This window comes from Galendromus occidentalis, unplaced genomic scaffold, assembly GCF_000255335.2.
Source record: "Galendromus occidentalis unplaced genomic scaffold, Mocc_1.1 scf7180000077404, whole genome shotgun sequence".
NCBI classification, from domain to species: Eukaryota; Metazoa; Arthropoda; class Arachnida; order Mesostigmata; family Phytoseiidae; genus Galendromus; species Galendromus occidentalis.
The window spans coordinates 182,155-193,227 of record NW_003805392.1 but is presented as its reverse complement, the minus strand read 5'-3'; the positions used below and the strand labels follow the sequence as shown (position 1 = coordinate 193,227).

The 11,073-nt window shown below is 50.2% G+C and overlaps 3 protein-coding genes across 3 annotated transcripts; 2 read left to right on the top strand and 1 right to left on the bottom strand.

Moving 5' to 3' along the window:
• Positions 1–2,800: 2,800 nt before the first annotated feature.
• On the top strand, positions 2,801–3,602 carry LOC100897973 (uncharacterized histidine-rich protein DDB_G0274557). The gene is made up of 3 exons (XM_018639202.1): positions 2,801–2,839; positions 2,992–3,166; positions 3,290–3,602. The coding sequence occupies exons 1-3, from the start codon at positions 2,831–2,833 to the stop codon at positions 3,448–3,450; spliced, it is 345 nt and encodes a 114-aa protein (XP_018494718.1). The 5' UTR covers positions 2,801–2,830; the 3' UTR covers positions 3,451–3,602.
• Positions 3,603–3,682: 80 nt separating this feature from the next.
• LOC100897535 (syntaxin-1B) lies at positions 3,683–6,119 on the bottom strand. Its single transcript, XM_029111214.1, has 5 exons — positions 5,840–6,119; positions 5,596–5,737; positions 5,300–5,508; positions 5,007–5,174; positions 3,683–4,904 (listed from the first exon to the last, which is right to left on the bottom strand). The coding sequence occupies exons 1-5, from the start codon at positions 5,969–5,971 to the stop codon at positions 4,725–4,727; spliced, it is 831 nt and encodes a 276-aa protein (XP_028967047.1). The 5' UTR covers positions 5,972–6,119; the 3' UTR covers positions 3,683–4,724.
• Positions 6,120–8,133: 2,014 nt separating this feature from the next.
• LOC100897389 (syntaxin-1A) lies at positions 8,134–11,022 on the top strand. Its single transcript, XM_003742454.2, has 6 exons — positions 8,134–8,506; positions 8,618–8,812; positions 9,292–9,546; positions 9,668–9,829; positions 9,902–10,102; positions 10,237–11,022. Exons 2-6 carry the CDS (start codon positions 8,666–8,668, stop codon positions 10,357–10,359), a joined length of 888 nt encoding a protein of 295 aa, XP_003742502.1. The 5' UTR covers positions 8,134–8,506; positions 8,618–8,665; the 3' UTR covers positions 10,360–11,022.
• The last annotated feature ends 51 nt before the right edge of the window (positions 11,023–11,073 follow it).

Below are 11,073 nucleotides of genomic sequence, written 5' to 3'. Positions count from 1 at the left end.
AGACGCGGCGCCGTCTGTCTATCTTTCTGTGATTCCTCTGCGCCGCTAGCGGGGCATTGGTAGAATATATTATGTACATATGAAATCATACAGCCATTCCGTCAATCCTATCATCGGAAAAGATCCCGGTACTAATTCGCTGCACCAGTCACGGTCCCGCGGCAGCGCGAAGCGCCGCTAGTGTATATTTCCAAAATCGTGACCCTGACATTGATGAGAGCGATCGTCTGATGGGATTTTTTGTTCCCCGCTCGCGTATTCCAGGAAGAACTCAATGAATCACCCCGCTAGTCAGATGCGCGGACAGGTTGCTCAACGTGTCATTAGCTAAGCAGCGGATGAAGATCCTCGTTGGAGGGGAAGAAGTGGTCCGCATTGGATTGAGACCGGACTCCCTCTCATCTTAAAATCGCACGCATCCGAGCGGAGTCCCTCTATCGATCAACACGAAATCCGGCTTCGATTCAGTGTCGGGGTTCAGGACTTCCTTAATGTGCCCTAGGCACCAGGGTCGATTCGACACTGCCTCAGGACAGCGAGATTCTTTGAAATAGACTCGAACGCTTTGCAGTCTTCTGGGAGGCTGACGTCATGGGATGTTCGCTCATCCCTGAACAAACTCGCCCGAGTACTCGGGTTGAATATCCGTGCACCCAGGGAGGTCTCAACAATAATTTATACTCTTCTCGGCTTCTCGGTTGTCGAGACCACCTCCCTTATTAGGTAACGGGTATTTCATACAGATACGCATATTCGTTCTACATGTCGAAGTCAAGGGTCTCTACGCGCAATAATTCCGGATTCCTGCCATCTGGAATATCCCCTCATGATGCTGGAAACTATTCCATGCTGGAAATCGTGCCCGTCAACATCTGAGGAACTCAGGGAAAAGTTCCCTCGCGCTCTTTCTAGTCAACTAGTCTCTTCTGGTATATCTGGATGGTAATTTATTACCGTCTCCACTCGTTCCCTCGACATATTTTTCACCCCTCCAATATTATCATTAGAAGTCGAAGGAAGTATCGGATGAGGAGGACGACTACGACTCTGCTCAAACGTGCGAGCTTCCCTTAGGACCAGCGTTTGGCATGATTTTTCACGGCAATCCATTGAGTTATCCGAGAGCTTTCAGGGTACAAACGAAAGACTGGCTGGAAGAGTTCAGCTGCCAGCCATGAGTTTTTATATACATCGAACTTACGATCGTCTCGCAATCCGATATCTTTACACTTTATAGAGTCCCCCGTTGAAGCATCGGAAGCCATGTAATTATCGCATACGGAGCGAGGCCGTCGGGGCAGATGATAAACCGTACACCGCCCTTGACTCTTAACGTAACGGCCCATAAAATCCGGGAAGCATGGATGTGTATCCTTATCTCCCGCTCTTCCGAATCGTTCGTAGAAGAAGAGCCTGGGAGAGGCTCTCGTGCACGAGACGGGATCGCCCGAAGGATCGCGGAGTCATGAATGCCGACTATTCTCGACCGTTTCTCCGCGCCTTATGTGGACGCGTCTGTCCGTAATAATGGCTTCTGATTTTCTGCGAGGTGTGCACGCCCGAGCCCTCCTTCAGTTCCCTTCGAGATGGATCCCCTAACCCCAGACTGAAAGCTTCGGAACGCTCGAGCTGACTTTGCAGAGTAGGATAACTCGCACCGAATCGAGGGCTCGAGGTTGATCGCAACCCAATGGCTCCCCTGACGAGACCGCCATCTGAGCGAGAACACTCGGGAATGGAATAACTCCAAGAAGTTATACCCCTGTCCCTGGATGAGACGCACGTTGAGAAGAATCCAGGAGCTTCCTTACAAATTGGTGGTCGAAGCGCAATGAATGCTCAGGAAAATCAGGATCGAGTCGCGATACGCTGCGGTGACGACTATTTTTGCTCACATCAGGACAATTAATCGAAGCCGTAACGACTCGCCGACGAAACGAAATTCAAATCTCTGATATCCGGATAACAACGGCCGTCGAACGCTTTCAAAACATTTATTATAAACGAAAATCATGACCCTACGCGGTCTGAGCGTGATCCAAAGGTTATCTTCCTGTGTGTTGTACAACAGATCGGCAGCCCGAAAATGCGAGCGATCGTCTAGTCAGCCGATCGAGCGCTGCATCGATGAGACGCTGCTTCGAGCTACATTGTAATCGCAGAGAATCACGAGCCGCTCGCCCGTATGAATTCCCGAAAAGACGGCCTTGACTTTCACTTGAACAGGTGAAGAACGTGATCATTTGGTTCACTTTCGGTCATCAACGTGGAGTCGATGTATCAATTGTGTCGCTAAAAATAATTTCATCTAAAATGAGAGCTGGAGAGAACCTGCTTTAGCCGCCCCCGAGTAGCATCTCTCCAGGGACAGAAGACGACGTGAACATGTACAGAAGACTCCTCAGATCTCGGCCGGCTCTGGAGAATTACTAAACGATGCACTCAGCCTTGTGGGAGACTTCGCGTGCCGATTCGCGCAGGAGCCAGACACGTTTATCTCCAAAAATCAATCAGGCACCGAAAGTGAGCGCGGTTATGTAAGAGCTCACTGAATGAAACCGCGCAGAAGATCGCACGCTTTTCGGTGCTATCTTCAGATGCAGAAGCTTTCTCATCACCGTACAGTATTGCGTCGTAGCTGATTTCTTCTATTTTGGCGTAGAGAGATAAATGTGTCTGCCGCTGTATCCGCTGTGAGCCGCCGAATACTACCCTCCGTCCTGAAAGGCGTGTGGTCCGTTTCTTCTCTACGATTCGCGCTTCTTTAAAAGCATCGACTGCGGTTGCTTTGTCCACAGTGAGCTGCGAGCTTCCAACGTCAGATCAAAGCATGATTCACGTGAGTTGCCTCTGTGAGCTTCGGATTTATTTGTTTCGTCATGTGAACTCCAACGCCTCTCTGACCGCACTCTGGAAAAAGCAACCCATGCTTGGGTTCATCTCGAGCTCTTCTTCTGAATGAGCAGTTCAGCAAAGCTCTGATGATTTCAGAAACTACTCGCTTCCTGCGTCGTGCTGGTCGCAGTTTTCGCAGTCGGTGTCCTGTCGTCGGACGAGTGGGACCACGATGCTAAGTGGGTTCCTCCTACAACCTACAGAATCGGTCACTACGAGAAACCTCTTTTGAAGCTCTCCCACAACGGATTGAAGTGGTCATCCTCACTGGGTACACGACTTTGGGAATTTTCATTCGGATGGAGAAAAGATTGGAAATTTCATGATCGACATGAGTCCAACGGTATCGCACGGATTTCTCGACGACAGTTTCTCACGAACTCTTCATTCTCAGCTCATCTCTTCAACAAAGGCCACAAACACCATGGACACACGAAACATGTCGTGAAGGTTCACCACCACCACGTCGAAGACGCCGGATGGCACCCTCATCATCATGGCGGATGGCACTCGCATCATCATGGCGGATGGCACTCACACGATCCCTGGTGGTAGAGCTCGCATCGATTCCAATGGATCTTCAACTTGTACAAATCCGAGTAGATAATGTTAGCCTGGTCGAGCTGGGCTCATGGTGCACATCTCATTCTTCATCCATTCATCTAGATGTTTTAGCTTCCACTGAATAAAATCATCCTCACAAGTCTCAGAATATGACTTCGGTTCATTTGCTGCCATGGTGAAGACGAGCCTCCGACGGCCTGAAGTCATCGAACTGATTCACGCGACATGCGACATCGTTTATTCATCGGACGTAAAAAGGCACTCTCCATCGGACATTCTTGGAGGAAGATGCTCTCAAGCTCCTATGTTCGAAGCACCTAGCGGACAGGCAATTTGCATCAGGAGGCCCTTTGAAGGCCCATTTTGAACAGACTGGGGCACCATTGGAAAACGGACGACATGTTTTGGGGGAGGAATTTTCGGCACACAGTTCTCTGGGGAAAATCAAATCCGAAATTTACACTACACTTCTGACGTGCTATGTCTACATGATACTACCGATGGTTGGGTATCCATTCCCAAAGCTCTATCATCGAACAATGACGTCTGATGACTCACAGCTAGGTGCAACTCACGTCACGCGACAGCGCTAACTCTATCCGATGGCTGTCCAACTTTTGACGCATCGATTGATAATGCCGTTGATCCGACCACGGAATTTCGATTCAATAACGCGCTTTGGTGGCGAGGCTTTACTCGTTTTCGTTCCCCTGCTGAGGGCGGCCACCGAGAGCTCGGGTGAAGTAGAGTCTCAAATTTCGAGTCATTTCATCCAAAATGATCCTGGTCGTTGCACCCAAGCGCGTTCTCTGCTCCACCGAAACTATCGAATCAAGACCTCCTTTTGTCCATGTGTATTCATTTCATTCGACCACCCCTATTGAGGAATTGGGGCAGAGAAATTATTGCATCAATGTTGATCATTATGGGGAGAAGATCTAATCGAGAGCTCGCAACTGACAGCAATATTGCCTATTCTAGGCGATCAGGTGAACTGAAGAGGTTTCAGCAATTATGGTCGCTCCACGGGGAATTCGAGCCAAGACGGTTGGACTAGCATCGGGGGAGCATGAAGAGCACAGCGAGGAGTTGCCCCTCCAATCATTCCAAGCCCCCAGACCCCTCCACTGAGGTTCCTTCTCTGAAGTCCGGGACGTCGGAATCTATTCCTAGGCTCGCGACGAGTAGCTCGAGTAGGTGGATCGAGGCCGGAATGGCAGGAATGTAAGCAAGCAGAGATTTCGAAGCTGAACCGACAAGGACTCTCACTTGACGACTGCCACCACAATGATGATGATAGTTATGACGATCACAACGATGGCGAGACAGTATAACTTTTTTCTGCGAGCCGCTTTCTGGTGAGACTCTGCTTTCTCGAGATCTTGTTGTCCTTTACCGACGAAGTCCACGGCGGTTGTGACGTAGTCTTCTATCCGAGACACGACCTGGAATATGAGGGATCAGCCATCGCGATCGAAAGGGCGCGAAATCCGAGCGGCGACATCGTCTGGTCCCCTAATTTTAATATTTAGTCGGTATCGACTGACCTGCCCTTGCTCCTCGATCATGAAGGCGATATCTTCGAAAAGTTTCTTCATCTGTCGGATAGACTCTTCTAGCTTCAATATGTCCCTGTGGCGCGCTTTGACCTCGTTGACAACCGCTCTAGCTTCTTCGATCGCCATCGCGGACGAATTATCGACGAAAACATTTCCCTGCGTACGAGTCAGCTGAGAGAACGATTTCCAATAACGAAAAGCGCAATATTCCGCGCCGATCAGCTCAATGAAGTTCTTCGAGGACTTCTGGATGAGTCATGGCGATTGTAGTCGTGGCTAACCTGTTCGAGCATATCTTCGAGATCTTGATCGGAAACTGGCCTGCCAGAAACCTCCATTTGTCTTCGTATCTGCTTTTTACATTTGTCTCTATACCTCAGCTGCTCCTCGTTGAACTCGAAAATCGCGTCGGAGAATGCCTTGGTCAGTGCCGTATACTGTGAGTATTTCATGCGACCTTTGGCGGATTTGTCATCCGCGTCAACAGATCCTGGAACGAAGCAAGCCTATTATATTATTTCAGGGACGCGAAATCGTGCTTCCTCATTCTTGACTCGCCCCTAGTTCCCTAACTTGCCTTTGAGTTTCATCAAATAACTTTTGACACCTGTCGCCGTCTGATGAATCTCTTCGACGATGGAATCGATTCGAGCTGTAGTCCTCGACGGTATGGATGAGAGAACTTCATTGTGAGCGTTGAAGAGTTGTTGGACGCAGCCCTGTTGACGGAGTCAGATTACTCGTGGATAGGATTCAGATCCCGCGACCGGCGGGGGAGCCGAATACTCTCCTGAGTTTACGACGTTCAACAGTGACCATACCTCAATTTTCGCAATGTCCTCATAGACTTGGTCCATGGACTTCTGTAGATTAACTGGCTCACGTACTGAGCTCCTCGCTCCGGACTGGTCACCTATCATAATCTTCATTTCTTGCAGCCTGTCGCGCACCATGTCGCTGTTTTTGTTCCGCGCGTATCAACTCCCACTCAATGAATCCGCAGCAGAGGGCTAAACAGAAAGTTGAGCTCAATTCAATATATTCACCAGCAAGAATTCGACCGCAGCTCACAGCCAACCTTGTCATGCACTAACGAGGCGATTGTCATTCACCACAATCTAACTGCAGGCGCTCCCACAAGGCCCTGCTACCAGTGACTAACTTGCTGGCACAGTCGTAGTGGTCTTGGAGATAGCAGCGCCCTCTACGAGAATATTTCAGAATCGTTCGGAGACGTAAGTCGTAGCTCAGGAAAGTGGTTCTTCTAGGGTGCTCCAGCGTTATACTGGAATGCTCTCCCGAGAGAATCGCGTCTTGAACATCAAGCGCATTCTCCGAGAAGGGCAATCCTGCCGGAAACAATGCGCATAATAACTCGACTCGGTCATCGTTCAACGGTCCGTGGGGTTCAGAACCTAATTCCCGGTCGCGGAAGGCGGGGGTCAGGCGTGACAGGTTCTTAGATGAACAAACATCCAATAAAGGATCATAGATTACTGAGACTTGGTCGAATGAGCATGATTGGAAAATTATGATTCTCCTCTGAATCGGCCACCGGCAGACACTGACGGCTTTCTAGCTTGGTTTTTCTAGCCCGTTGAAGGTCCAGAGCTTCGAATTCCGAATTCCATGAGCTGATCGGAGACCTGTCCGTTGAAATTTTCCCAAGTCTTTCCTTGTGGATGGACCTCACGACCGGATCCGCGCAACTCTCGAGACGAAATGGTCCTTTGTCAACGCCGCAGGTCAACAGGACACATCGCCGATCGGGATTGCACCCAGAGAGCTCCGTTGACAGAAGCTCGATTGGTGGAAGATCTATTCTTCTCGAGGTATCACATGAATTCCGCTCCAAGTATCCAGCCGCTCGCATGTAGCCGATGAACACATGTATCTGAACTTCATTCCGGGAACCCCAACGTCGACTCTCGATTATTATCGACGGAGGACGGGGTCAATTCATGGGCGGCTCCATACTTTTGCAGGTAAAGTCGGAACATCATCAAATGTCATTTGAAGCAAGGAGAAGAGGGGGAAAGGGAGGACGGATCCAGTCCTGGCGATACTGTGAGAGTTTAAAACCGCGCTCATCACTGCCCAGTTTTGCTCATCGTTTCAGGTCTCCCGTGCCTGTCTTAGGTATCCCGTGTAAGGTATTCTTGAGCGAAGTCAGCTCTCTCGCCATCGAGACTCGGCGCAGGAGGCCATACGGGCCCGTAGCACGGAGCTCGGACACTCGGTAATTTGACTGTCGCCCTTGGTTTCTTCGAACAGCCTACAAGGGAAGAAATGATAGCGGACGTACTCGAGCAATGCGAATGGACCTTTCGACTATGCGACGGTCTCCTCATCGATAGATGATGTACCTTCTCTGACCGTTCTCGGTATTAGTCGCGACCCCCTGTGCATGCGCGGTTCGCTCCCTGTACCCTGTACCTTCTGGAGAATAGCTGATTTCGGTGTCCCATCTCCATCTTTGACGGCTGTCGAAGCCTGCCGAGGAATACTCCTCGAGGCATGCCTCCGCATAGATTCTACGGACGCGTCCTTCGAAGCTCTGGCTAATCAGTAGAAGCATTCGAATGCTCCGGATCGGATTTGATAAGAAAGTTGGACGATCAAGAATTTCCACAGGATTCGGCTCCTAGGATTGGGAGAGTCATCCGCTAAGCATGGCCCGGGGATGAACAGCTCGCCTCCTCACGAGAATTCGTTGTTACGAGTGCCGAGAATCGCTACAGAAAAATTCGTGTTCGCGCCAGCGTATACGGCGAGCTGACGTCAGCCCTGAGTCAATTCACGACTCTTGAACAGCATCCCTCGGCTCCACTGAATCTCCGTCGTCAAAGGAGATTCCTGCGTCTCGACCCTCGCAAGTCATTCGGAGTTCTGCTGACCAAGCAGTGAAGCGCCCACCCCAAGATTAATCCAGCATCAGCATCAGGTGGTCGCTGCTGCAGCACCAAAGCGCTCCCACCAAAACCAAGAGCAGCACCACTACTAGAGCGGACCCTCACGTCAGCAGCGGCATCCACACACACAACCACATCGTCTCGTCGAAGAGTCGTCAGCAGGCAGCAGACAGAGGCGTTCTGTCGTCTGCAGCTGCACCGCCGTCTTTCTAGATTGGGTGAAAACAGTGTAGCTGGAGTGATCATCTTCCACGATTTCGATATAGATCCAAGTGCGAGACATTTCGCATCGACAGAGCCTGGATCTTGACAGGGGACGGAAGTCCGAACCGTCAAGACCTCCGACGAACGCGAGCGTGCGGAGCAGCATTCACTCGGCTCGGAAGATTTCTCAATCTCCGAACTTGGACGACGGTCCCGCTGACCAGAAGAGGGGCGAGGTCCCTGTGGATTGTGAGCCCACGGATTAAGCGAGAGTCCCACTTCGAGTGCTAGTCTCGGCTGTTTACTTTGCCGCTGCTGAAGCCGATGCTCGCTGTGGTGGCATTGGCGGCGGTCAGGTCCACGGCGAAGGAGGTAGAGTTGACAACTAAGCCCGGTCGCTGTCGCAAATCCCAAGAATTAGCGATTATTTTAATCGGTGTCTGCTCTACTCCCCGCCTAAATCCACCGACATCGAATCCACAGTAACGAACGAGTTCGACAGACGGAACGCTCGCCGCCCAAGGTATCGAAATGACGAAAGATCTCATCCTTCGTTTTCAAACCGAGCGACAGCAAAATGAAGACTCGCCCGAAGCGCAAGAGGAGACGGAGATGGTCACAATCGAAATCGAGAACAACAACACCGCCATGGATTCCTTCAAACTGAAAACGCAACAGGTGGAGTACCTCAGCGCTATTTTCTGGAATGCCTTCTCCAGGAAGAAAATCAATGTTACTGGTGATTGTGGTCGGAACTCTCGTGAGCCTGCTCTGTGCTATCCGACGTGGGAAGCTACAAGAAGATGGTATACGTATACGGCGGTACAACATGAATCGATCAGTTACCCTCATCACCTTGGGCCCGGCGTGGCTTCTAAGCATGGAATCTTGAACTCCGCCCGCGGAAATAATCAGAGCAATCCCCAAAGAATTTTTCTGCCCATAGAAACTTACTTAGAAACTTTTGAAGGTAGCCCTGCCTACATTGATCGCTTTCTGTCCCAAAACATATCCGGTAGAGACTCGAGACCTTGAGAATTCGTTCCGCTGTGACTCTGTAGGCATCCGAGGCGTCTTAGTCACCGAATCAGGCTCCGTGGTGAGCTTGCTGTATGCAACAATATTCTAGAGGATTCAATGTGATGGCTCTCTTCCAGGTACAAGAATGCATAGAGCAACTCCGCGAAGATACTCAACAAGTCAGGGATATCCACGCTCGGATCCTCTCCAGTGTCGACTCCCACGACAAGAATCAAGAGCTCGATCGAAGTATGGCGGACGTGAAGAAACTTGCGTCCAGAATTCGGTATACCCTTAAGGAAATACAGAGCGAGGCCGATAAGGACGTCAAGGAGAATCCCACTTCTGCCACATCTCGTATGAAGCGGATTCAGCAACAAACTCTGAGCAAGGTTCGTCGTCTAGAAGAAATGTGGAGGAATTTCCCGCTCTTTGAATGTCTGGTTCTTCGATGCGGATTGATTCATTTCCTCTCCGTCTATACGGATTAAAGCATGACGAACGATTTCGCAGTTATTCGTGGACACGATGACTTCTTACAATGAAGCTCAAATGGAATACAGAGAAAAGTGCAAATATCGAATCAAGCGACAACTCAACATCACCGGCAAAACGCCTTCAGATGAGGAACTCGAGGATCTGTTGGAGTCTGGGAACTTCGATGTGTTCACTCAGGTGACTTGATCACGATGGCGTATGATTCGTATGAGTTTTTCCGGGGCTGGTCTCACATGGCTGGTTTCACAGGGTGTCATCATGGAAAGTGAGAAGAACAAGCAGGCTCTCGCAGATGTTCAAGCTCGTCACCAGGACATCATGAAATTGGAGGAGTCCGTCAGAGAGCTTCGAGACCTTTTCATCGAAATGGCTGTCTTGGTTGAAAGCCAAGGAACCATGATCGACCGGATCGAATACAACGTCGCGAACGCCGCCGAATTCGTTGATAAGGTAAATCATGCCGCCGCGATCTCGAACTCAGGCGCACATTCCGATTGGGCAGCAGACAGTACACCTGTAGCTCTTCGGAGGAGCTCTCGCGTGATGGTGGGACTGAAAGTCTGAATCCGATATTCTCTCTCCAGGCGAAGGTAGAAACGAAGACGGCTCTCGACTACAAGCATGCTGCCACCAAGAAGAAGTTCTGGCTCATCGGTATCCTCATCATTGTAATTCTAATAATTTTCCTATCGATCCAATTCGGATGACTTCCCTAGGTCTCATGCTCGGATCCAATCGCGCGTTGATTCCTTCATCGGACAGCCGAGGGATGCCGGACCATTTTGTAGCAGAAACTATTTATGATAACATGGAGTCCGTTACCCGGAGTTCCAGTTTCCTTTTTACCTGTGACTTGACTGAAGGCTGAAACCAGTGGTGCATGAGATTGTGTGGGCGATACTGAGAACCATTGCCTCACTGCCCAATTAGCTGGACTCGCTCCTTAGTTCGGACCACATCAATTAGCGCTTTCAAGCGATATCTCCGATGCATTTTGTGAAAGTCGGTGGGCTGCCAGAATCATGATTACTCTCATTTCGGGATCTCGTGTTCACACCACGATGGAGCGGTTTCCAAGAAGCGTCGATCCTGTCTCGGTCAATCCAAGTCGGATGGTGTAGATTAAGTCACGAGAGCGAGCACGCGCCACGAAATCATTACTGTAAGCCGAGTAAATCGGCGCACAAGGGAATCAGGAAGTCTGCTCATATTTCCCGTCCATACTATGATGGAATTCTGGCATCCGACGTATCGATGGTCCTACTCGACCCGCCCGGTGTACGTGTCGGGCCTGAACGAGGGCAGGGCAATTCTGAAGCCGTTCGCCTCCGACCGCCCATCACATAATTTTAAATATGAAATAAATCAATGAAGCCCCCGTAGGACCCAGATTCACTCCTGGAATTTTGAAACACTCGAAC

Bases quoted from the DNA above. Each gene is read 5' to 3' on its own strand.
- LOC100897973 (XM_018639202.1), top strand. The intron at 3,167-3,289 runs GTACACGACTTT...CTTCATTCTCAG, and splicing joins GAAGTGGTCATCCTCACTGG to CTCATCTCTTCAACAAAGGC.
- LOC100897535 (XM_029111214.1), bottom strand. From the start codon at position 5,971: ATGGTGCGCGACAGGCTGCAAGAAATGAAGATTATGATAGGTGACCAG. The intron at 5,509-5,595 runs GCAAGTTAGGGA...GCTTCGTTCCAG, and splicing joins TTATTTGATGAAACTCAAAG to GATCTGTTGACGCGGATGAC. The intron at 4,905-5,006 runs GTCAGTCGATAC...CTCATATTCCAG, and splicing joins TGATCGAGGAGCAAGGGCAG to GTCGTGTCTCGGATAGAAGA.
- LOC100897389 (XM_003742454.2), top strand. From the start codon at position 8,666: ATGACGAAAGATCTCATCCTTCGTTTTCAAACCGAGCGACAGCAAAAT. The intron at 8,813-9,291 runs GTGGAGTACCTC...GCTCTCTTCCAG, and splicing joins TCAAACTGAAAACGCAACAG to GTACAAGAATGCATAGAGCA. The intron at 9,547-9,667 runs GTTCGTCGTCTA...ACGATTTCGCAG, and splicing joins AGCAACAAACTCTGAGCAAG to TTATTCGTGGACACGATGAC.